We start from the raw sequence: 23,535 nt of genomic DNA on the forward strand, positions 1-23,535 counted from the left end.
TCCGGTGTGATGAGTGAGTAGTCTACCCCTGGACTATGGGTCCATAGCGGTAGCTAGATGGTTGTCTTCTCCCCATTGTGCTATCATTGTCGGATCTTGTGAGCTGCCTATCATGATCAAGATCATCTATATGTAATTCTATATGTTGCGTTTGTTGGGATCCGATGAATAGAGAATACTTGTTATGTTGATTATCAAAGTTATGCTTATGTGTTGTTTATGATCTTGCATGCTCTCCGTTACTAGTAGATGCTCCGGCCAAGTAGATGCTTTTAACTCCAAGAGGGAGTACTTATGCTCGATAGTGGGTTCATGCCCGCATTGACACCGGGACGAGTGATGAAAAGTTCTAAGGTTGTGTTGTGCTTGTTGCCACTAGGGATAAAACATTGATGCTATGTCTAAGGATGTAGTTGTTGATTACATTACGCACCATACTTAATGCAATTGTCCGTTGCTTGCAACTTAATACTTGGAGGGGGTTCGGATGATAACTCGAAGGTGGACTTTTTAGGCATAGATGCGGTTGGATGGCGGTCTATGTACTTTGTCGTAATGCCCAATTAAATCTCACTATACTCATCATGATATGTATGTGCATTGTCATGCTCTCTTTATTTGTCAATTGCCCAACCGTAATTTGTTCACCCAACATGCTGTTCGTCTTATGGGAGAGACACCTCTAGTGAACTGTGGACCCCGGTCCAATTCTCTTTACTGAAATACAATCTATCGCAATACTTGTTCTATCGTTTTCTCGCAAACAATCATCTTCCACACAATACGGTTAATCCTTTGTTACAGACAAGCCGGTGAGATTGACAACCTCATCTGTTTCGTTGGGGCAAAGTACTTTGGTTGTGCTGTGCAGGTTCCACGTTGGCGCCGGAATCTCTGGTGTTGCGCCGCACTACGTCCCGCCGCCATCAACCTTCAACGTGCTTCTTGGCTCCTCCTGGTTCGATAAACCTTGGTTTCTTTCTGAGGGAAAACTTGCTGCTGTGCTCATCATACCTTCCTCTTGGGGTTGCCCAACGAACGTGTGAAATACACGCCATCAGTGTCCACTAGTGAAAGTGTAATCCCTAGGCCTTGTTCCTAAATACTGCTATCGCTGCTTGTTTACTGTTTTACTGCGTTACTACTGCTGCGTTACTACTACTGCGTTACTACTGCTTGTTTACTGTCCTGGGTAAAGCACTTTTCTGGTGCCGTTGCTACTACTTATTCATACCACCTGTATTTCACTATCTCTTCGCCGAACTAGTGCACCTATTAGGTGTGTTGGGGACACAAGAGACTTCTTGCTTTGTTGTTGCAGGGTTGCTTGAGAGGGATATCTTTGACCTCTTCCTCCCTGAGATCGATAAACCTTGGGTGATCCACTTAAGGGAAACTTGCTGCTGTTCTACAAACCTCTGCTCTTGGAGGCCCAACACTGTCTACAAGAATAGAAGCTCCCGTAGACATCACTCCACAAGGTTTGCTACTTTTCTCTCATCTCCACATGGCATGAAATTCCAAATATTCTATTTACCCATTGCTGAATATGGGCAGCCATGTGCCTTTTTCAAGTTGTAAATAGGTGGGTTTCCTGCAATGTAATTGATGTACGCTTGTACATGAATTCTTTTATATCTCAAAGAAATATGATTGCCCAAAATCTAATTGGTACAAAGTTGGTTTTTATACAGAGAGTTTTGATGAAACACATGCCTGGATTTCTGGATGATATATGACTGAACAGTGCTATCGTCTATAACAATATACAGTATGATGCTTGGCTCCTAGAGCACCTGTAAGTTCGATCATATCTAACCAGAGAGAGGGGGACGAATCTACTGTTATGGTTCATAATACTAACTTCATCTAGGCATCCATACCAGCCATGTACACTACTTCAAATTGTACTTGGTAGCAAAGTTGTCTTAATTTTTTTGCTTAAAAAAGTCTGAATTTTGGCCAGTCACACGATCATGCAGCCCTACAAGAATTTGCAGTTGTGAAGTGGCAGAACCAATGTATTAGTTGCCCCGGTAGTTAAATGTTGTGGTGTATCTAATGTGCCTTGTATTGCTTACATTTGTATTCTTCCTTTTAAGGCCTCAGAATGATGCATGTGAATTATATAATTTTAGATTCTTCAACTTAAGTTTGTAACTTTGCAAGTTGCCGAGATGCAAGCTATTTCTCAGATTGGTACTGATATGAAGTGCTGCTGGTATATGGTAGAAAGGGAAGTTTGAGGGAGGTTATGAAAATAGCGTAGTTTGTGTGTGAGATGTATGAAATCCAACAAAGTAATACAAAGTAACTTTCCTTGATCTAGCATAGTTACTATTTGTTGAAACAAAGTAATACAAATTAACTTTCCTTGATCTAGCATAGCTAATTATAAGTTATTTTAATTAGGTAGTTGGGGCGAGATCTGATGTTGAATACAGCTCCATGCGTCCAAGGTATGAGGAAGAGACTTATCATGCTAAGACATATAAAGTGAAATTAATGTGTATTAAAGATCCATGAAATACTTCTGGAATACCAAACGGAATTCTTTTGAACTTATGTTTATAAATAATGTTTAACATATTTGACTTTACCCACTTCTGCTGGTGGTTATATATATTCTGGTACATACATAGTTTTGCCGTCACATGAGAAATATAGTACCCTCAATTAATTTGTAGTAGATATGTAACCGAAATAAAGGAAAATGGCCGGTAAGATGGTAACACAATCGTTTTTTGGAGACATAGAAGGTTTTATTTTGAAACACATATTATTTTTGTTTGACGGGAGAAGACATTTCATTAACGGATAATAGCAGACTGGGTAGCAGGATCCAAAAAATGTAATACAAGGTTCGTAACCACATGGCCAGTATGCATTAGGAATACATAAAGCAAATGTTATATCACAGTAGGAGTTTTTATTTGTACGAAAAGTTATTTATTGGAAGCACAAAGACATCAAGGCACATGTTTGTTTTCTCCATTGCAAAGACTTCATGGCACATATTTTTATTTATTCATCCTTTCCAAATCAAGGTTTTCATGAGGTAATGTCTTCTGAGGTATTGATGAACAATTTTTTTTGCTAGAAGATTTATTTCCATTAGTTGCTTACCAACACGCCTGGAGTAGATGGTCCAGGGATCTTATCGACAAGGTGCCAACAATTGACTGAATTGTACTACATCAGGAGAAAGGGCAAGGTAGCGTTTCTTATTAGTTTCTCATTTTTCTTTCTTTACCTTTGATGCTTCATTTGTCTGTTTGACTAGGTAGATACGTATTTGTCTTATTTTAGGTAGCAGAACATGTAAATTTACAATGCAGGAGAGGAAGGAAATTTACCAAATACTGGTCTGAACTTTGTACACCAGAATTCTCTTCTCTGCATGTTTTGTTTTGGCCACAACGAAATACTCATACCGACATGGAGTACACCTAGAAAATACTGGAGTCTAAACTCGGAAGACATGGGGTCTTACCTCAGATATTTTTGTGCTGTAGCTATTAAATATTTCTACAAACACTATAAACGGAAATGTGTAAATAGTAAATACAGTGCCTTAGTACACATGTCAATTGAATGTGTTATATAACGTCGTTCAAGCCTGTAAATGAGAACTCTTCATTATGTAGGGATGTACATATGTTTGTATTTTTACCATGCTTCGTTCATCCTTTTTGAACATATTTGTTTTGGTGTTCATACGGTTCTGCAGTGTTGCAAGTGCTTCATGTATACTACCCGAGATATAGGTATATGGGGGATTTACTAGCACGCCGAGAGGCTCATGGCACAACAGGTATCATTGAATTCCTTGGCTTTTTAGTTGATGTACCATTGCGCCACGAGTGCTAGCTAGAAATTGGCCGACTATGCTTATATGGACTTGAATAAGCAATTAGGAGCAATAGGGGCGGAGAATTTTTCAAAAAGGTGAGATATTGTATGGTGCATATGCTTTAACATTAGCTGGATTGATTCTGAAATGGAGAGCAAACACATGGCGAGGAATTAGCTGAAGGTCAACAATGTCTTTCTCGATCTGGCAGCCTCTGACTAAAGTGCACCTGCAAAGTCGACCCCTCGAAACAGCTACTAGCTGGAAGTTTGGATCCCTTCACTCATATTTGCTTATTTGCCCTGTAAGAATTTATTGCATACGTTCATGTTGTCATGTTCAAGCTAGCTTTGCTGTTAAACTTCATGTCGGTATGGAACCATTCTCTCAAGTCTAAGTCTCTATTGTGAACAATAGTTAGAGTATTATTTATGTGTAATACATGCATTGTCTAGGTTGTTCCCCTTCAACAAATGTCTTTTTGGCAATATAAATATAGAAGTGAGGAGGAAGGAGCACATGTTTTCATCAAGTGCAAGGAGGTTAACCTGGTGTGTGGCGAAAGCACTACATATCGTATGGCAAATATCAGAGCAATTGAGGAATCAACTGATGACTACTTGCTGGAGGAACCAGAATAGTACCCATGAATGACATATTCCTTTCTCGATTGAAGATGTTGCTCAGAAGACTTGATGTTATTCTATACATATGCATTAAGAAATAAAATTTAAGACCCGTGGCAACGCACGGGCATTTATACTAGTTCACAACAAAAGAGCTAATCATACATTTCAGAGGCCGGGGTTTTCTCCCCTTTTAGAAAAAGAACTAATCATACATTTCAATGAAAATTCAATTAGGAAATGCCTGTGATATTTACAACATCCATAACATCATACAATTCACAGTTAATGGCTTAATGCCTGGCACTACCAGTAGTTCCCGCAGCTGCAGGCACCACGCCTGAACCGGTGGAAACGGTTCCGGTCTCTGACGACGACCTCCCTCCCGAAGATCTCCGATATCAGCGCGCTGTACGCGTGACACTCTTTGCTCATCCGGAGGTTGGTGACGACCCTCACCGGAGTCCCTTCCGGCGTGCTGAGCAGGCCGAACGCCATTGCCAGCTTCTGGCTGTGCGCGGCGACGGCGCGCAGCTTCTCCTCGTCGTTGACGTCCAGCGCCACATCCGTCGTGTCGGGCTTGTACCCCTCGAACCGGAGCTGCCACTCCATCTGGTGGAGCATCTCGTAGATGTCGGCCGTCCGAGGATGCGACCGGTCCTGAGACACGAACCGGTGCATCCTGCCGTGCACCTCCACGGCGCTCAAGCCCTGCGCCTGCGCTAGGCCCCTGTCCACCGCCTGCACCCGGAGCGCCGCCGCCGCGTCCCAGTTCTTGGCGCTGGCGTGCATGTCCGCGACGATTATGTAGTCGCCGGCGTTAGCTGCGCCGCCGAGGCGCGCCAGCTCCCTCAGCGCGCGTTCGGCGTGCTCAATGTCACCGTGGATCCGGCAGGCGTTGAGCAGGCTCCGCCATGCCGAGTCTGTCGGACCCGTGGGCATGTTCCCGATGAGTGCGCGCGCCTCTTCCAGCCTCCCGGCGCGGGCCAAGAGGTCCACCATGCAGCCGTAGTGCTGCGCGTTGGGAGCCACAATGTGCTCCAGCCGCATCCGGTCGAAGCACCGGAGCCCTTCGTCGAGCAGCCCGGAGCGGCTGCAAGCGTTCAGCACGCCGACGTACACGGCCTCGTCGGGCCTGTGTCCCTCACTGACCATCGCGTCGAACACCTGCAGCGCCTTCCGCCCGTCCCCGTGCAGCGCCAAACCGGACACCATGGCGCTGTACGTCCAGACGTTCTTCCCGCCGCCCATCCCGTCGAACACCGCCGTCGCCTTCTCGATGCAGCCGCACTTGGCGTACATGTCCACCATGGACGTCTCCATGAACGTGTTGAGCCTCGCCGTGTTCCTCAGCAGCGCGCAGTGGACGCTCCGGCCGACGTCGTAGGCGCCCAGGTGGGCGCACGCCGAGAGCGCGCTCACCATGGAGCTTTCGTCGGGCCTCCACCCGTCGCGCGCCATCGCGCCGAACGCCTCGAGGCACTCAGCCCACAGCCCGGCCCTCGTGTACGCGGCGAGCAGCGCGCTCCAGGACGCCGCCGTCCTCTCCCCGGCCTCCATCTGCTCGAACGCCCGGCGCGCCAGCTCCGCCTCGCCGCACTTGCCGTAGAAGCTGATGAGGCTGTTCTGCACGTGCTCGTTGTGCCGGGAGAAGCCGAGCTTCGTGGCGTGTCCCTGCAGCTGCCTCCCTTGTCGCGAGGCGGCGAGCTGCGCGCACGCCTTGAGGACGAACGGGAACGTGTAGCCGTCGGGATCGACGCCGTTGTGCAGCATGTCGACGTACAGCCGCAGCGCGGCCGCGGGGTCGCGGGCACCGACGACGTGGCCGCGCATCAGGGTGTTGTAGTCGAACGCCTCCGGGTCGTCGAGCGTGGCGAAGATGGCCGCCGCGTACTGCATGCTGCCCGGCCAGTCCCCGAGCGCGCACGCCGCGAGGAGCGGCCGCGCGTGCCGCGGGGAGCGGTCGAGGCCGAGCTTGACGTGCCGCGCGTGCGCCTTCCGGACCTCGTCCAGGCCACCACGCGCCGAGACCGTGGTGCAGCATGGCGCCTGCTCCAGCGCCTGCGTCGACGGCGCCGGCGCGGCGGTGGTTCTTGGCGTGGCGACCTGGTGCTGAGAGTGGGGGAGCACTAGACCTCCCACCATGGGCGTGCAGGGCAACACGGGCTATGAGAATGAGACCACCATTCTCGCGACTGCAACGAGTGGCTACATGGAGATCGAGAGTCCACAGCCACAAGAACTAGTAACCGCAAGGAGTGAAGATCCAATGTCCCTATCCCCGGACTGAGTAAATTGTAATCCTGCTATCTAGCTCACGGCTCACTCAGCTTCGTCGTTCTTCACTCGGCGTGGACATGGAACTGCTCCGGGGTGGGGACTAGCTTGGAAGGATTTCGTGGCTAGGAAGCGGTGCTGGGATTTTCATGGGTTGTGGAGTGTCATCCAGGGGTTGGAGCGGACAAATGGCTGCTGGGCAGAGTCGATGGTGAGACGGAATTGATCTTTTTGGGTGAGGATAAGGTTCATGAGCAACCAGCGACAGGAGGATGCCACTATGCCAGGATGGCACCCCGGGCCATACTCTGAAGGTCTAATCACTGTTGTTTGTGTATCCTCCGTTTCATATTAGTTCTCGTAAATTCTTTGTCTGAATCTAGGACAACTAACATTGATCGGAGGGGATATTTAGATTATTTTAGGGTTAAGTATAACGGTTTTGCTACGTCTCAGTCAACTGAGATTTTCTTAAGTCTGAGTCAATTACAAAAAAGTGCTTGAACTGCACTTTTCTGTCAAAAAAGTGCAATTGCACTTTTCTGCCAGAAATGTGCAACTGAACCGAGTTGCACTTTTTTTAAAACTGCAGTTGCACTTTTCTGAGTTGACTGAGACTTAAGAAATTCTCAATCAACTTAGACATAGACACACCCTAAGTATAATTAGTGTAGGAACGTACTTGGAGTGCGCTTCCCTTCCCACCACGAGGGTGAATAGGTGATTAAAAATAATTACAACTTTAGCTGTAACAAATTTGAAAATATATGCGTTTAATTGACCAAACACAAACCTAAATATAATAGGCTCAACTAGGTGCACCAATAACTTATGTTAAAGACAAGATTAAACACTTATGTGATAGCAAGTTATAACAAGATAAATACAAAGCTTCAACTCAATGGTTATCCAAGATAAATACATAGCTAAAAAGCAGGGTACACGAATAACCTGGAGCAATACGAGAGAAAGAACAAAGAAGAAGATTAACAAAGTACACCAAGATCAAGATCTAAAGGATTCTTTTCACGGTTCACGTAGAAGAGAGATTGATGTAGTAGTAGTAGATCTAGATCTCTTTTCTCTTTCACCTAACGAGATGCAAAAAAAACAGAGAGATTAGGAGATGGCAAGCTTTAGAAGTTAAACAATTAATGGAGGGGGAAACTTGCTCAAAGTATTGAGAACCATTGGGGAAGAAGACCCATAAATATGTTCCCCGGGATCCAACTACTATGCATAAAAAATGCGACCCGAAGCTTTCGGGCATGCCACATAACTTTTCCGGGGCACTTAGGTGCCCAATGGAGATTTCCCTAGACACCCTAGAGGTTTTCCCCGGATTTTTCTCCAAAACTCCACCTCCACCGGAATTTCCGAGTAGACCAACACAGAAATAACAATATCTTATGCATGCAAAATCCATTTTTGATGCATTCAGGGTTGTTGGAGAAATAACAATAAGCTTTATATCTTCATGCAGAGAAACACGAAATAACAACAAAAGGAGGATACAAATCCAAGATTAAAGGTTTGAACTCTATAAAATAAGAACCGACAAAACCTCCAACATAAAGAACATAATAAGTTTTTCATATATATGAAATCAGTTTTTAATGAAGTTAGAGCTAGTCTTGAAGAAAACAGTGAACTGTAAATCCTAACATGCATAATAAAAGCCAAATAATAACAAAGAAGAATGATGTCAAGACTGTAAGGGTTCGAGCTCTCTACGAACGATGTGATCGATCAAGCTACACACATGAGAGCACCATGATAGTATGACTATCAATCCTATAACCCGGAATCTTACAACCACATTCAGACCAGTAAAATAGAAAAACTCTCAAGGTCGGCGCATATCCCACTTGAAAGGATCGAACGCCTTACCGAGAGGGGAGTTGAATAGGTGCCACCCAATTTTTATTTCTTTTTCAATTAAGGATTGACACAAAGGAATTCTCTTGATATGCAACTATGTGAATTTACCTAGATGACAAGATACACAACTAAGTAAGATATCACTAAGCAAGATATAGTAATGCAATAAGGGATAGAGGTAACCGAGAGTGGAGCACACGGAGATACAAGGGATGCCCGTAGTTCCTTGAAGGGAAGTACGTCTACGTTGGAGGGGTGTGGTTGCCACAAAGGCCTAACCAACGCCACAAAGGCCTCACCCTATTCTCCGGTGAGCAAAACCACAAAGGCCTAGTGAAAGAGTATTTCATGACCTCTAATGTTTTGTGTGTTTGACAACAACATCGGCTATTGTTTAATGAGTTGCTAAGTGTTGCAGAAAGTCTACTCTGTTTGCCCCTGCCAAAATTCGAGCGGCACTGCCGCTGTCCAGGGCGGCACTGCCGCTGCTCTTGGCGGCACTACCGCTGCCATGGCAGCACATCGAGTGATCGACGGCACTACCGCCCATTTTCAGTGGCACTACCGCTGAAGACGCTCCAACGGGCATATTCTGCAGGGTGGTATAAATAGGACATTTCCCCTACCTTGGAAAGTAGCTCAAACCTTCAAGTCTTCTTCCACCATTGCTAAGCCACCAAGAACTCAAAAATCATCAGATCTCCTCCCTCAACCACCCAAATCTCTTGAGCTTTGGAGAATCGAAGGAGAAGACCCCGATCTACATCTTCACCAAAGCGATTTGCATTTCCCCCTCATTTTTTTGAGAGCCCTTGCCAGTGTTCCTCTATGGAAACCCTAGCTGTTTGTGGTTGATTTGTTCTTGTTGCTGTTGTGTTGTTACAGATATTGGGAGCCTCCAATTCGGTTGTGGATGTGTGCCCCAAGTACCTTGTAAAGGCCCAATTTCCGCCTCGAGGAAATCCCTTAGTGGAAGTGGGCTAGGCCTTTGTGGCGTTGCTCACAGGAGACCTGAGTGAGGCCTTTGTGGCGTTGGTCTGGCCTTCATGGCAACCACACTCCACCAAACGTAGACGTACTTCCCCTCAAAAGGAAGGAACTATGGGAATCATCTCTGTGTCTCCGCATGCTCCACTCTCGGTTACCTCTATCCTTATTAGCTCCCCTATATATTGTCTAGCTATATATTGCTTAGTAGTTGATCTTGTCATATAGGTAAATTCACATAGTTGCATATCTAGATAATTTACCTTTTTGTCAAGCCTAAATTGAAAAAGAAATAAAAATTGGTTAGCACCTATTCACCCCCCCCCCTCTATGTGCGGCATACGATCCTTTCACCTAGCTCACATGTCCACTAAGGGATTTCCTCTAGGCGTAAACCGGGTCTTTACAAGGTTCTTGGGGCGCACATCCACAACTGAATTGGAGGCTCCCAAAGGAAACACTAGCAAAAGGGCCCTCAAGCAAATGAGGAGGAAATGCAAATCGCTTCGGTGAAGATGTAGATCTGGGTATTCTCCTTAGATTCTCCAAAGATCAAGAGCTTTGGGTGGTTGAGGGAGGAGATACGATGATTTCCATGGCTCGGCTTTATGGTGTGTTCTTGGAGAGAAGGAGCAACTTTCCAAGGTAGAAGAAGGGTCCCTTAAATATCCCTCAGCCAAATCTGCCCGTTGGAGATGTTTCAGTGGCAGTGCCGACCTCCAAACCCCAGCAGTGCCGCCCTGTAGAAACCTAGGGGATTTGGTCGAAAGTGTCTAGGCGGCAGTTGATACGTCTCCAACGTATCTATAATTTCTTATGTTCCATGCTAGTTTTATGACAATACCTACATGTTTTATTCATACTTTATATCGTTTTGATGCATTTTCCGGTACTAACCTATTAACAAGATGCCAAAGCGCTGATACGTCTCAAACGTATCTATAATTTCTTATGTTCCATGCTACTTTTTATGATGATACTCACATGTTTTATACACATTATATGTCATGCATTTTCCGGCACTAACCTATTGACGAGATGCCGAAGAGCCAGTTGCTGTTTTCTGCTGTTTTTGATTTCAGAAATCCTACAAAGGAAATATTCTCGGAATTGGACGAAATCAACGCCCAGGGTCTTATTTTTCCACGAAGCTTCCAGAAGACCGAAAGGATTACGAAGTGGGGCGACGAGGCGACACCACGCCAGGGCCGCGCGGCCAAGGGTGGGGCCGCGCCGCCCTAGTGTGTGGGCCCCTCGTGTCGCCCCTAAACCTACCCTTCCGCCTACTTAAAGCCTTCGTCGCGAAAACCCCAGTACCGAGAGCCACGATACGGAAAACCTTCCAGAGACGCCGCCGCCGCCAATCCCATCTCGGGGGATTCAGGAGATCGCCTCCGGCACCCTTTGGAGAGGGGAATCATCTCCCGGAGGTCTCTTCATCACCATGATCGCCTCCGGATCGATGTGTGAGTAGTTCACCCCTGGACTATGGGTCCATAGCAGTAGCTAGATGATTGTCTTCTCCTCATTGTGCTATCATGTTAGATCTTCTGAACTGCCTATCATGATCAAGATCATCTATTTGTAATGCTACATGTTGTGTTTGTTGGGATCCGATGAATATTGAATACTATGTCAAGTTGATTATCAATCTATCATATATGTTGTTTATGTTCTTGCATGCTCTCCGTTTCTACTAGAGGCTCTGGCCAAGTTGATACTTGTGACTCCAAGAGGGAGTATTTATGCTCGATAGTGGGTTCATGCCTCCATTGAATCTGGGACGATGACGAGAAAGTTCTAAGGTTGTGGATGTGCTGTTGCCACTAGGGATAAAACATCGATGCTTTGTCTAAGGATATTTGTGTTGATTACATTACGCACCATACTTAATGCAATTGTCTGTTGTTTGCAACTTAATACTGGAAGGGGTTCGGATGATAACCTGAAGGTGGACTTTTTAGGCATAGATGCATGCTGGATAGCGGTGTATGTACTTTGTCGTAATGCCCTGATTAAATCTCATAGTACTCATCATGATATATGTATGTGCATTGTTATGCCTTCTTTATTTGTCAATTGCCCAACTATAATTTGTTCACCCAACATGCTATTTATCTTATGGGAGAGACACCACTAGTGAACTGTGGATCCCGGTCCATTCTTTACATCTGAAATACAATCTACTGCAATACTTGTTCTTTACTGTTCTTCGCAAACAAACATCATCATCCACACTATACATCTAATCCTTTGTTTTCAGCAAGCCGGTGAGATTGACAACCTCACTGTTACGTTGGGGCAAAGTACTTTGATTGTGTTGTGCAGGTTCCACGTTGGCGCTGGAATCCCTGGTGTTGCGCCGCACTACACTCCGCCACCAACAACCTTCACGTGTTCCTTGACTCCTACTGGTTCGATAACCTTGGTTTCTTACCGAGGGAAAACTTGCTGCTGTACGCATCACACCTTCCTCTTGGGGTTCCCAACGGACGTGTGTCTCACGCGCCATCAAGCATATTTTCTGGCGCCGTTGCCGGGGAGATCAAAACACGCTGCAAGGGGAGTCTCCCACATCCAATCTCTTTACTTTGTTTTTGTCTTGCTTTACTTTATTTTATTTACTGCTTTGTTTGCTCTTTATATCAAAAATACAAAAAAAATTAGTTGCTAGATTTACTTTATTTACTGTCTTGTTCTCCATATTAAAAACACAAAAAAATTAGTTACTTGCATTTACTTTATTTACCTTTTGTTTATTTCATCATGTTTCCTCGTAAATACACTCTAAAAGACATACCGGTGGGACGAGGGTCTATAATTGGAAGAGATAATATAGAAGATTTTTTCACTCATGTTAGTACAGCTGAAGATTTTGAAGATAGACACTTGGTAGAACTTGGTCCTACTTATGAAATTGCTGCTGCTTCTTTAGTACACATGTTGGAAACTAAATTTGTTAATCTCAATCATATAATTCAACATATGTTTCTTACACTCTGTGATATGGAGGAAGGAGAAAAGAAAGATTTTGTCTTAGAAACCCTTCTTAAAGAATTTGGTGGTGTAGCAAGAGAGGCTAGAAAAGTCTTTATTAAATATAAGATGCTTGGTTCTTATACCAACTTTGCTAGTACCCTTGAAAAAATGGAAAAAGATAGAATAAAGTACACTAATAAAGTTAATTGTGAAGGGGAGATTAAGACATCAATACCTTGCAAGCTCCTAGGAATGCATGAAGCTCTAGAAAATAACTATGGTTGGCTTGTTCCTGAAAATTTGTTTGACGAGAATAGCAAGCCTAAGAGTAATGAAAAAGGAGCCTCCGAAACTTACATAGATAAGATACAATGCATAGTTGAGAAAACTCCAAACTCCTCTGTTGATGCTTCATCTCTCGACAATACTTGATTCACACTTTCTGCGCCTAGCTGAAAGGCGTTAAAGAAAAGCGCTTATGGGAGACAACCCATTATTTTACTTCTGCACTTTTGTTTTATATTTGAGTCTTGGAAGTTCTTAATACTGTAGCAACCTCTCATTATCTTTATTTTATTGCATTGTTGTGCCAAGTAAAGTCTTTGATAGTAAAGTCAATACTAGATTTGGATTACTGCGCAGGAACAGATTTCTTGTTGTCACGAAATTGAGCCGCCCCTGCTGTAGAAAATTTAGAAAAATCTGCCAATTTACGTGCGTGATCCTCAATGTACGCAACTTTCATTCAATTTGGGCATTTTCGTCTGAGCAAGTTAAGTGCCCCAGAAAAATTCGTCTTTACGGATCGTTCGTTTTGACAGATTCTGCCTTTTATTTCGCATTGCCTGTTTTGCTATGTTTGATGGATTTCTTTGTTCCATTAACTTTCGGTAGCTTTGTGCAATGTCCGAAGTGTTAAGAATGATTATCTCACCTCTGAATATATGAATTTTCAATTATGCACTAACCCTCTAATGAGTTTGTTTCGAGTTTGGTGTGGAGGAAGTTTTCAAGGGTCAAGAGAGGAGGATGATACAATATGATCAAGAAGAGTGAAAAGTCTAAGCTTGGGGATGCCCCGTGGTTCATCCCCGCATATTTTAAGAAGACTCAAGCATCTAAGCTTGGGGATGCCCAAGGCATCCCTTCTTCATCGACAACTTATCGGGTCACCTCTAGTGAAACTATATTTTTATTCCGTCACATCTTATGTGCTTTACTTGGAGCGTCTGTTTGTTTTTGTTTGAATAAAATCGGATCCTAGCATTCTTTGTTTGGGAGAGAGACACGCTCCGCTGTTTCGTATGAACACATATGTTCTTAGCTTTATTCTTAATGTTCATGACGAAGGTTGAAACTGCTTCGTTCATTGTTATATGGTTGGAAACAGAAAATACTGCATGTGGTAAATGGTATAATGTCTTGAATAATTTGATACTTGGCAATTGTTGTGCTCATATAGATCATGTTTAAGCTCTTGCATCATGTACTTTGTACCCATTAATGAAGAACTACATAGAGCTTGATAAAATTTGGTTTGCATGATTGGTCTCTAGAGTCTAGATATTTTCTGGTTAAAGTGTTTGAACAACAAGGAGACGATGTAAAGTCTTATAATGCTTACAATATGTTCATATGTGAGTTTTGCTGCATCGTTTTATACTTGAGTTTGCTTCAAACAACCTTGCTAGCCTAGCCTTGTATTGAGAGGAATTCTTCTCGTGCATCCAAATCCTTGAGCCAAAAACTATGCCATTTGTGTCCACCATACCTACCTACTACATGGTATTTCTCTGCCATTCCAAAGTACATTACTTGAGTGATACCTTTAAAAATTCTATTCTTTGTCTTTACAATATATAGCTCATGGGAAAATAGCCTTAAAAACTATTGTGGTGAAGAATATGTAGCTATGTATCTTATTTCTTAATAAGTTGCTTGTTGAGCGGTAACCATGTTTCTGGGGACGCCATCAACTTTTACCTTTGTTGAATATCATGTGAGTTGCTATGCATGTTCGTCTTGTCTGAAGTAAGGGCGATTTTCATGATCAAATGGTTTGAGTATGCATATTGTTAGAGAAGAACATTGGGCCGCTAATTAAAGCCATGATTCATGGTGGAAGTTTCAGTTTGGACAATTAATCCTCAATCTCTTATGAGAATTTTATCTCGTTGTTGAATGCTTATGCATTAAAGAGGAGTCCATTATCTGTTGTCTATGTTGTCCCGGTATGGATGTCTATGTTGAGAATAATCAAAAGCGAGAAATCCAATGCGAGCTTTCTCCTTAGACCTTTGTACAGGCGGCATAGAGGTACCCCTTTGTGAAACTTGGTTGAAACATATGCTATGCAATGATAATCCATGTTAATCCAAGCTAATTAGGACAAGGTGTGAGCACTATTGGTATAATATGCATGAGGCTTGCAACTTATAGGATATCTTATACATAACACATATGATTTATTGCTACCGTTGACAAAATTGTTTCTATGTTTTCAAAATGAAAAGCTCTAGCACAAAAATAGTAATCCATGCTTCCCTCTGCGAAGGGCCAATCTTTTACTTTATTGTTGAGTCAGTTTACCTACTTCTTTCTATCTTAGAAGCAAACACTTGTATGGACTGTGTGCATTGATTCTTACATGTTTACCTATTGCACTTGTTATATCACTTTGTGTTGACAATTATCCATGAGATAAATATGTTGAAGTTGAAAGTAACCGCTGAAAATTATATCTTCCTTTGTGTTGTTTCAAAGCTTTCTACTAAGAATTTATTGCTTTATGAGTAACTCTTATGCAAGTCTTATTGATGCTTGTCTTGAAAGTACTATTCATGAAAAGTCTTTGCTATATGATTCATTTGTTTACTCATTGTCTTCACCGTTGCTTCGAATCGCTGCATTCATCTCATATGCTTTACAATAGTATTGATCAAGATTATGATAGCATGTCACTTCGAAATTATCTTTGTTATCGTTTACCTACTCGAGGACGAGTAGGAACTAAGCTTGGGGATGCTTGATACGTCTCAAACGTATCTATAATTTCTTATGTTCCATGCTACTTTTATGATGATACTCACATGTTTTATACACATTATATGTCATTATTATGCATTTTCCGGCACTAACCTATTGACGAGATGCCGAAGAGCCAGTTGTTGTTTTCTGCTGTTTTTGGATTCAGAAATCCTACAAAGGAAATATTCTCGGAATTGGACGAAATCAACGCCCAGGGTCTTATTTTTCCACGAAGCTTCCAGAAGACCGAAAGGATTACGAATTGGGGCGACGAGGCGAGGCCACGCCAGGGCCGCGCGGCCAAGGGTGGGGCGGCGCCGCCCTAGTGTGTGGGCCCCTCGTGTCGCCCCTAAACCTACCCTTCCGCCTACTTAAAGCCTTCGTCGCGAAAACCCCAGTACCGAGAGCCACGATACGGAAAACCTTCCAGAGACGCCGCCGCCGCCAATCCCATCTCGGGGGATTCAGGAGATCGCCTCCGGCACCCTGCCGGAGAGGGGAATCATCTCCCGGAGGTCTCTTCATCACCATGATCGCTCCGGATCGATGTGTGAGTAGTTCACCCCTGGACTATGGGTCCATAGCAGTAGCTAGATGGTTGTCTTCTCCTCATTGTGCTATCATGTTAGATCTTGTGAGCTGCCTATCATGATCAAGATCATCTATTTGTAATGCTACATGTTGTGTTTGTTGGGATCCGATGAATATTGAATACTATGTCAAGTTGATTATCAATCTATCATATATGTTGTTTATGTTCTTGCATGCTCTCCGTTGCTAGTAGAGGCTCCGGCCAAGTTGATACTTGTGACTCCAAGAGGGAGTATTTATGCTCGATAGTGGGTTCATGCCTCCATTGAATGCGGGACGAGTGACGGAAAGTTCTAAGGTTGTGGATGTCTTGTTGCCACTAGGGATAAAACATCGATGCTTTGTCCAAGGATATTTGTGTTGATTACATTACGCACCATACTTAATGCAATTGTCCGTTGTTTGCAACTTAATACTGGAAGGGGTTCGGATGATAACTCTGAAGGTGGACTTTTTAGGCATAGATGCATGTTGGATAGCGGTCTATGTACATTGTCGTAATGCCCCGATTAAATCTCATAGTACTCATCATGATATATGTATGTGCATTGTTATGCCTTCTTTATTTGTCAATTGCCCAACTGTAATTTGTTCACCCAACATGCTATTTATCTTATGGGAGAGACACCACTAGTGAGTTGTGGATCCCGGTCCATTCTTTACATCTGAAATACAATCTACTGCAATACTTGTTCTTTCTTGTTCTTCGCAAACAAACATCATCATCCACACTATACATCTAATCCTTTGTTTTCAGCAAGCCGGTGAGATTGACAACCTCACTGTTACGTTGGGGCAAAGTACTTTGATTGTGTTGTGCAGGTTCCACGTTGGCGCCGGAATCCCTGGTGTTGCGCCGCACTACACTCCGCCACCAACAACCTTCACGTGTTCCTTGACTCCTACTGGTTCGATAACCTTGGTTTCTTACTGAGGGAAAACTTGCTGTTGTACGCATCACACCTTCCTCTTGGGGTTCCCAACGGACGTGTGTGTCACGCGCTGACATAGGCATCCCCAATGGGCCTGCCGAAGATAGTACCCAGGGTTTAATGAAGGCCCACGACTTGAAGAATAAGGAGAATCGGAAGCCCAAGTTGATATTAAGGAAAGCTAGGGTTGTATTAGGAGATGATGTTTGTAAACTTGCGGGATGAGTTGGAAACCCTCCCGGACTCTGTAACTTGTACAATACGAATCCCTCGGCTCCACCTCCTATATAAGGGGGAGTCGAGGGACAAAGAAAGCATCGAATCATTGTCTCTAAAACCCTAATTTTCACAATCGTCGAGTACTTTTCGGCTGAAACCTTTGAGATCTACTTGCCCTCTACTTCCAACTAAACCCTAGTCTACAACCCGTAGGCATTGATAAATTAATCCCTTGTCAATTGGCGCCGTCTGTGGGGATTAGAGGTGTCAAGGATCTGATCTCGATGGCACGTTCAAGATCGTCGACTTCATCAACTGCAAGCAACACAATGGATCGAGGTAAACAGATCGCAACTGGTCCTGTCGATTTTATTCCTCACCCGCCCTCCCGTTTGGATGCATATGCGTATCTGGAGGAGCCTATGGAGATGACGTTCGGAAGATTCCACTTTCGCGTCGAGAAAGAGGGAGCGTATCGTCTCGAAATTCCGATTTCGTCGGGATCGTCGACGGTCGATTCCGATTTTTCGAACTCAACATCGTCAATCGAGTCAGGCGAAGAAGAGACTTCATCGCCACGCTTCATCAGCACCAGGGCAAGCAAAAAGCTCGCCAAGATCTTCAGCGACATGTCCTTCGAGTCATCCGCGGACTCCTATATAAGCGATGGCTCGAGCAGTGTCGACAGCTTCGATTTCATCGACAAATCCACTACGGTGGGCAAGGTCTTCACCAATCTTTATGATGGTGTCACCAAACATAGCACAGATATGAATACAAGATACCATCAGATTTATGTCATCGGAGAGCCAAGCCGTGATCAGGAGGAAACATCTGAGGCTTTCGACGATTTGGGAAATCCATACGTCGATCCCTCTGATTTACGACGAGGTCTAGGTAGCAAATATGTCGGACCTGAACCTCGAGATAGAGTTCAACTCCCGCAAGCAGCATGGGATAGAGCCGCAAGAGCTATGGACGGCTCAGAACCAATGGCCACAACAGCCACGCCAGAAGAGTTGCAAGCATATCAATATAGACTCACACGAACTGCAAGGGAGTTGGAAAAAAAGACAGTTGCTCTGAATAGAAGAAAGGAGGCAGCCTCCGCATCAAGCAGGCGAAGAGCAAAGTTAAGTTGACAATCCGGAACTTCGGAAGATAGCCACAGGGAAGCTCGGAACAGAGCAAGATCGAGGCTGCAAAACATACCTGAAGGCGAAAGAGAGCATTTGGTTCAAAACGTCGACATGTCTTTTATGTCGATAGACACGAGAGGGAACATCATCCCCAAGACACCAGAAGCTGGGTATATGGCGACACAGGCCTTTATCATTGCATCCAGGCCACCTCCAGGAGATCCAAGGGAAGCACTATACAACATGGCAATGGCAGGAGTCGGAGCCATGGGGACGGCGTTTGCATCAACACCTCCCGAATGAACAGCAAGACAAAATAGTCCACGACCTGCGGCAGCAGCAGCAACAGCTCCTGAAGGAACAAGTGGAGCAAGAGACACAGCAGCGTAAACAAGGGTGGACAGAGCACGACAAAGTAGAAGAGAACATCGGCATTCCCCAGAACTAAACGACGAGGACATGTGCGGTTTACCATGCTTTACAAGGAGAGTCCGAAAAACTCGAGTCCCTTCGGGATTCAAGTTGCCCGATAGTTTCAAGAAATTCGACGGCCTGCAAGATCCAGAAGATTGGTTAGTCGATTACCTAGAGACGGTGAAGCTCACAGGAGGCACCAGAGCAACAGCTATGCAAAGTATTCAGATACACCTAAGTGGAGCCGCGCGATCCTAGATAAAGAAACTTCCTCCAGGATCTATCGACAGCTGGGACAGTTTTGAGGACGTATTCGTCAAGAACTTCCGATCCACCTGCAAAAAACCTGCATCGTTAGAGGAATTGAGGTCATGTCGACAAAAGCCAGATGAACCAATGAGAAAGTATATCCAAAGATGGAATATCATTAAAAACTCGACAGAGAATATATCTGACGAGAGAGCAATAGATGCGTTTGTCGCAGGAATCAGGCGAGGAGATTTTGTCAAGGATTTGGGGAGGACCAATCCAAAGACAGTATCCACATTAATGGAGATAGCAAACAGATGGGCAGATGGAGAAGATACCGTTCACAACAAACGGAATAGGTCACCAGAGGAGGACCGCAGCCGAAATTATCAAAGTAGGCGACGATTTCCTCGGCAGTACTCGAGTTATGATGCTCCTGGGCAAATTTCGGCTGGCTTCCGAGCAAGCGCCGGAGGAAACAACAGAGATGATTACCAGAGGAGCAACGAGCAGCGAGGCGACAATAGAGATGACTCTCGAAACAACAGGCAAAATACCGGGCCAAGGTTCCAAAGACCTTTCGTGTCCCCTGAAGAGGTGATGAACGGGCCGTGCCAGATGCATTTTTATCTCGACAATAATGGAAAAAGACAGTCAGGACACTTGCAAAAGGATTGCCGAAATTTCCAGGCAATGTTAAGGTGGGCAGGACACGCTAATGCTCAGGTCGCGCACAGAAATCCTCAAGGACCCAGGAGTGAGATTCACTTGCCACCTCCTCCCGCGATTACGGACGAAAATCGACATCATCTCAGAATTGCGGCAGCACCTGCTCCACCACCTTATGTTGATCCCAACTCTAATGGAGCGGTCTCGATGATCCAGAAAGGCAGGCCATCCAATAGAGCTCAGAAAGTAATCTCGCGACAGGTGTTTATGGCAGAGAAGATACCTCCACCAACGGTCGAGTACCTTAACTGGTCAGGGCAAGATATTGGCTTCACAATAGCTGATCATCCACAGCAAGTTCCTCGACCGAGGCGGTCAGCACTTATTTTACCAGCGAGTAATTGCGGGGTTTGATGTATCTCGAGTGTTCATAGATGGCGGCAGCAGATTTAAACCTTATGTATGCGAGATACACTAAGGAAGATGAACATATCCCTAGCAAACCTAAAACCAACTGACACGCGATTCCACGGTATCACACCAGAGAAGCCAAGTTATCCGCTGGGGAAGATTAATCTCGACGTTCAGTTCGGGACTCGAGAAAACTACAGGATAGAGAAGCTGGAGTTTGAAGTCGTGGATTTCCCGTCACAGTATCATGCCTTGTTGGGACGGCCAGCATATGCCAGGTTTATGGCAGTACCACATTATACATACTTGTTGTGGAGGTTACCTGGACCTAAGGGACCAATTACAGTCAAAGGAAGCTTCGCACTAGCCGACAAATGTGACAAGGATTTTCATCGACTATCAGAAACTTTCGAGATGCAAGCAGAATACATGGAGTCAAGGCTTACGACTGATTATGATGTGCTACCAGATGTAGGGAGGCCTAATAAAGAGGCAACCTTTAACACTGCAAAGGATTCCAAGGAGGTGCAGATTCACCCGACGAGATCCAAAGAAGACGACGTCCATTGCGGCAAACATGGACCTCGCATAGGAAAGCGCGCTCGTCGAGTTCCTCCGTGAGCACTGGAAAATCTTCGCATGGTGTCCAGCTGACATGCCAGGAGTACCCAGGGAACTTGCCGAGCACCACCTAAACTTGGATCCATTAGCGAGACCAATCAAACAACCTTTGCGGTGTTTTTCGGAGCCAAACCGCAAAGCTATGCTATCAGAAATAGATCGACTAAGAGAAGCTGGTTTTATCAAGGAGCTGCACATGGAGGCCACATGGGTAGCAAATCCAGTGTTGGTGTCGAAGAAAAACACTAAAGTCCTTCGCATGTGCGTCAATTTTACGTGTCTCAATAAACATTGCCCAAAGGATCACTTTCCCCTCCCAAGGATCGATCAAATTATCGACTCCACGGCAGGGTGCGAACGTCTTTCCTTCCTGGATGCATATTCGGTTATAACCAGATCAGATTAAAAGAAGAAGATGAGGTCAAAACAGCGTTCATCACACCTTATGGAGTATTTTGTTATAGAACAATGCCCTTTGGTTTGAAAAACGCGGGAGCAGCATACCAGAGGATGATGCAGAAGTGTTTGGCGACACAAATTGGGAAAAACGTACAAGTGTACATCGACGATGTCGTCCTAACATCAAAAAAGGGGACAACGCTAATCGAAGATCTGAAGGAAACCTTCGACAACCTGGACAAGTTCTGTCTCAAATTGAACCCAACGAAGTGTTCATTTGGCGTCCCTGCAGGAGAACTTCTTGGTTTTCTTGTTTCAGCAAGAGGGATTGAAGCAAATCCCGAAAAATACAGGCTATCGTAACAATGAGGAAGCCAACAAAGTTGAAGGAAGTACAGCAGCTAACTGGGCGAGTCGCAGCTTTAAGCAGATTCGTCGCCATATTGGGAGAAAAAGCATTACCGTTTTACGCTCTAATCAAGCAAGGAGAGAAATTCCAATGGAATGAGGAGGCAGAGCGAGCTTTCGAGGATTTAAAGCGCACAATTTCGACACCACCAATCTTAGTGGCACCAAAAGAGAAGGAACCCCTCCTGCTATACATCGCAGCCACACCTCAGGTGGTTAGCACGGCGCTAGTCGTTGAAAGAGTGGAAGAAGGAAAACTCCATGGAGTACAAAGGCCGGTATACTTCATCAGTGAAGTTTTATCGCCCTCAAAATAGCGGTACCCTCAGTACCAGAAGCTAGCATATGGAGTAATTACAACAGCAAGAAAGTTGCGCCACTATTTTTCGGCACACCCGATAATAGTAGTCAATGAAGCACCTCTATCAAATATACTGAACAATCCAGAAGCTACAGGGCGTGTCTCCCTTTGGGGAATAGAACTTTTCCCTCGGGACATCACATATGAAAAAAAGAAAGGCACTCAAGTCGCAAATTTTGCCAGACTTCATTGCAGAGTGGATGGAGTTACAAAATACAGGACCCCCAGATTTGTCAAGAACCTGGACCATGAACTTCGATGGATCCAAGAGAGTAGAAGGAGCTGGTGCAGGGGTGATACTCATATCACCGGAAGGCGACAAATTGAAATACGTCCTACGGATGACGTTCCCAAACGCATCTAATAATGAAGCAGAATATGAAGCCCTTATACACGGGATGAAGATGGCGAAAGCCTGCGGCGCGACTCGACTAAAAATCTTTGGCGACTCACAATTGGTAGCTCAGCAAGTTATGAACCAATGTGATGCGATCAATGACAGCATGGTGGCATACAAGGAGGTGTACAACGAGCTCGAGAAGCTGTTCGATGGATGCGAAGTAAATCACATCAGTAGGTTGAGCAATGATGAAGCCGACGTTCTCGCAAACATCGGGTCGCAGTGCCTCCCAATCCCGCCAGGGGTGTTTTGGGAAGAGATAGCTGAGAGATCCACAAAGACAAAGAAGGTACAGAAGAAGACGAAGGAGGAGAAAACTTCGGCGCGTCTCAAAGAAGTTCAAGATGAAGAAGAGGACCAGGAGCTGGTAATGATGGTAGAAATCCCATGGATGCAAGCGTACATATCGTATATTCTAAGGAAAGAAATACCCGACGATCCAATTGAAGCAAGGCGAGTTATTCGACGATCCAAAGCTTTCACAGTGGTCAAAGGGGAGTTATACAAGCGCAGTATCTCGGGAGTGCTGCAAAGGTGCGTGACACCAGAAGAAGGAAGAATACTCTTAAAAGATGTACACGAGGGAATATGTGGTCACCACGTGAGCAGTCGAGCTATTGCGGCCAAGGTTTTTCGGGCTGGATTTTACTGGTTGACAGCAATCGAGGATGCAAAAGAGATAGTGCGAACCTGCGACGCGTGCCAAAGATTCGCCGCAAAACCACACTCCCCAGCAGCAGAGCTGATGCCAATACCTTTATCTTGGCCCTTTGCCCAATGGGGACTTGATATGGTGGGCAAATTACACAAGGCTTCGCCAGGAGGATACGAGTACATGTTGGTTGTTGTCGATAAATTCACCAAGTGGATAGAAGCAAAGCCGATAAATTCGCCAGATGCAGCGTCAGCCATAAAATTCGTGAAGAGCGTCGTTTTTCGGTTTGGAGTACCTCATAGCATCGTCACAGACAATGGCAGTAACTTTACGTCCAAGGAATTCAAGGCATACTGCGCAGAAGTAGGCATCAAACTGCACTTCGCGTCAGTTGGGCACCCGCAAACCAACGGCCAAGTCGAGAAAGCCAATGGTAT

At 44.9% G+C, this 23,535-nt stretch overlaps 1 protein-coding gene across 1 annotated transcript; it reads right to left on the reverse strand.

Annotated features, from left to right (window-relative positions):
* Positions 1 to 4,712: 4,712 nt before the first annotated feature.
* On the reverse strand, positions 4,713 to 6,936 carry LOC124692922 (pentatricopeptide repeat-containing protein At1g31920). The gene has a single exon (XM_047226363.1). The coding sequence runs from the start codon at positions 6,622 to 6,624 to the stop codon at positions 4,786 to 4,788; it is 1,839 nt and encodes a 612-aa protein (XP_047082319.1). The 5' UTR covers positions 6,625 to 6,936; the 3' UTR covers positions 4,713 to 4,785.
* Between the last annotated feature and the right edge of the window lie 16,599 nt (positions 6,937 to 23,535).

Source organism: Lolium rigidum, chromosome 2, assembly GCF_022539505.1.
Source record: "Lolium rigidum isolate FL_2022 chromosome 2, APGP_CSIRO_Lrig_0.1, whole genome shotgun sequence".
Classification (NCBI taxonomy): Eukaryota; Viridiplantae; Streptophyta; class Magnoliopsida; order Poales; family Poaceae; genus Lolium; species Lolium rigidum.